At 44.4% G+C, this 1,481-nt stretch overlaps 1 protein-coding gene across 1 annotated transcript; it reads right to left on the reverse strand.

Moving 5' to 3' along the window:
• Positions 1-542: 542 nt before the first annotated feature.
• LOC129327694 (olfactory receptor 2D2-like) lies at positions 543-1,481 on the reverse strand. The gene has a single exon (XM_054976448.1). It carries the CDS (start codon positions 1,479-1,481, stop codon positions 543-545), a length of 939 nt encoding a protein of 312 aa, XP_054832423.1.

Below are 1,481 nucleotides of genomic sequence, written 5' to 3' on the forward strand. Positions count from 1 at the left end.
TTGAAAAAACTGTGACACTGAGAGATCTCTGTCTTTTGGTGCTACACCTCTGAAGATGCCAGCCACAGCTGCTGTCGAAACGTCAGGAACTACAATGCCAAGACCACGGCAATACAGCCCGGAAAACCCACAACAACCAATGTTCATAGTCTTTAACTGGCCTTTGCTTTTGTTTTATGGGCCAAGGGTATCTCCCTTCCTCTTCTTTTCACAGACATCTAGTTGGTTTCCAGAAATACATGTCTGAATAATATATATGCTTCAACCTATTCATAGCATTTGCAAGGCACTTTTAAAATTATTTTTCTTGTTCTAAGAATTCTGTGTGATAGACATATATATAGATAGGGAACTTTGCTTGTCCATGTATCTTCTGGACATCTCCTTCCAGATTTTCTGTATCCTCTGCTTCCAGATCCAGTCAGAGTTTGCAGAAGTCACATAGCAAAAGGTAGATATATTGCTGATATATTGTTCATGCACACTGCATGGTTTGTGCAACTTTCACAATGCCTCTGTCTATAATTGTAAGGTACCACTCTTCATTCTTTACCAATCAGTTTGACCAACGCTGCCTTGACATCCTTGTTTCTTAGACTGTAGATACATGGATTCAACAGAGCAGATACCACATTGTAAAAGAGGGAAAACTTCTTGTCCCTCTCTGGCTTGTAGCTGGAGGCTGGGCGCATGTACATGAACATGGCAGCACTGTAGAAGAGGGTTACCACAGTGATGTGGGAACTACAAGTAGAAAAAGCCTTGAACTTGCCTTCAGTAGAGCGGATCTTCAAAACAGCAACGAAGATGAAACCATAAGACACCACAATCAATGAAAGTGGGGTCATCAGCAATATCACGCCTAACACAAAGTCCACTACTTCATTCACCTGTGTGTCTGCACAGGCCAATTTTAAGATGGCTGGCACCTCGCAGAAGAAGTGGTTGATCTTATTTGGACCACAGTAGGGCAACCGCATAGTGAAACCAGTGTGCATCATGGCAAAGAGAAAGCCGCAGGTCCAAGACCCGGAAGCCAGCTTGATACAGGAAGCCCTGCTCATGATGATGGTGTAGCGCAATGGGTGGCAGATGGCAACATATCTATCATAAGCCATCACAGCATAGAGGACACACTCTGTTATTCCCAAGGACAGGAAGATGTACATCTGAGCAGCACAGCGAGCATAAGAAATGGTTTTCCTCTTGGAGAGGAGGTGTATTAACATCTGGGGCACTGTGGTAGTGGTGTAGCTAATGTCCAGGAAGGAGAGGTTGGCCAAAAGAAAGTACATGGGGGTATGGAGACGAGAGTCTGTCATGATGAGAGTGATAATGAGACCATTTCCCACCAGGGTCAGAAGGTACAAGAGCAGGAAGACAACAAACAGTATCAGCTGCATTTGGGGCTGACTTGAGAAGCCCAGCAGGACGAATTCAGACACGGAACTCTGATTTTCCCACACAAAATCTTCTGCCAT

The sequence above is a fragment of the Eublepharis macularius genome, chromosome 4, assembly GCF_028583425.1.
Source record: "Eublepharis macularius isolate TG4126 chromosome 4, MPM_Emac_v1.0, whole genome shotgun sequence".
Classification (NCBI taxonomy): Eukaryota; Metazoa; Chordata; class Lepidosauria; order Squamata; family Eublepharidae; genus Eublepharis; species Eublepharis macularius.

What these genes read in the sequence shown, in the direction of transcription:
- LOC129327694 (XM_054976448.1), bottom strand. Translation starts at nt 1,481, where the DNA reads ATGGCAGAAGATTTTGTGTGGGAAAATCAGAGTTCCGTGTCTGAATTC.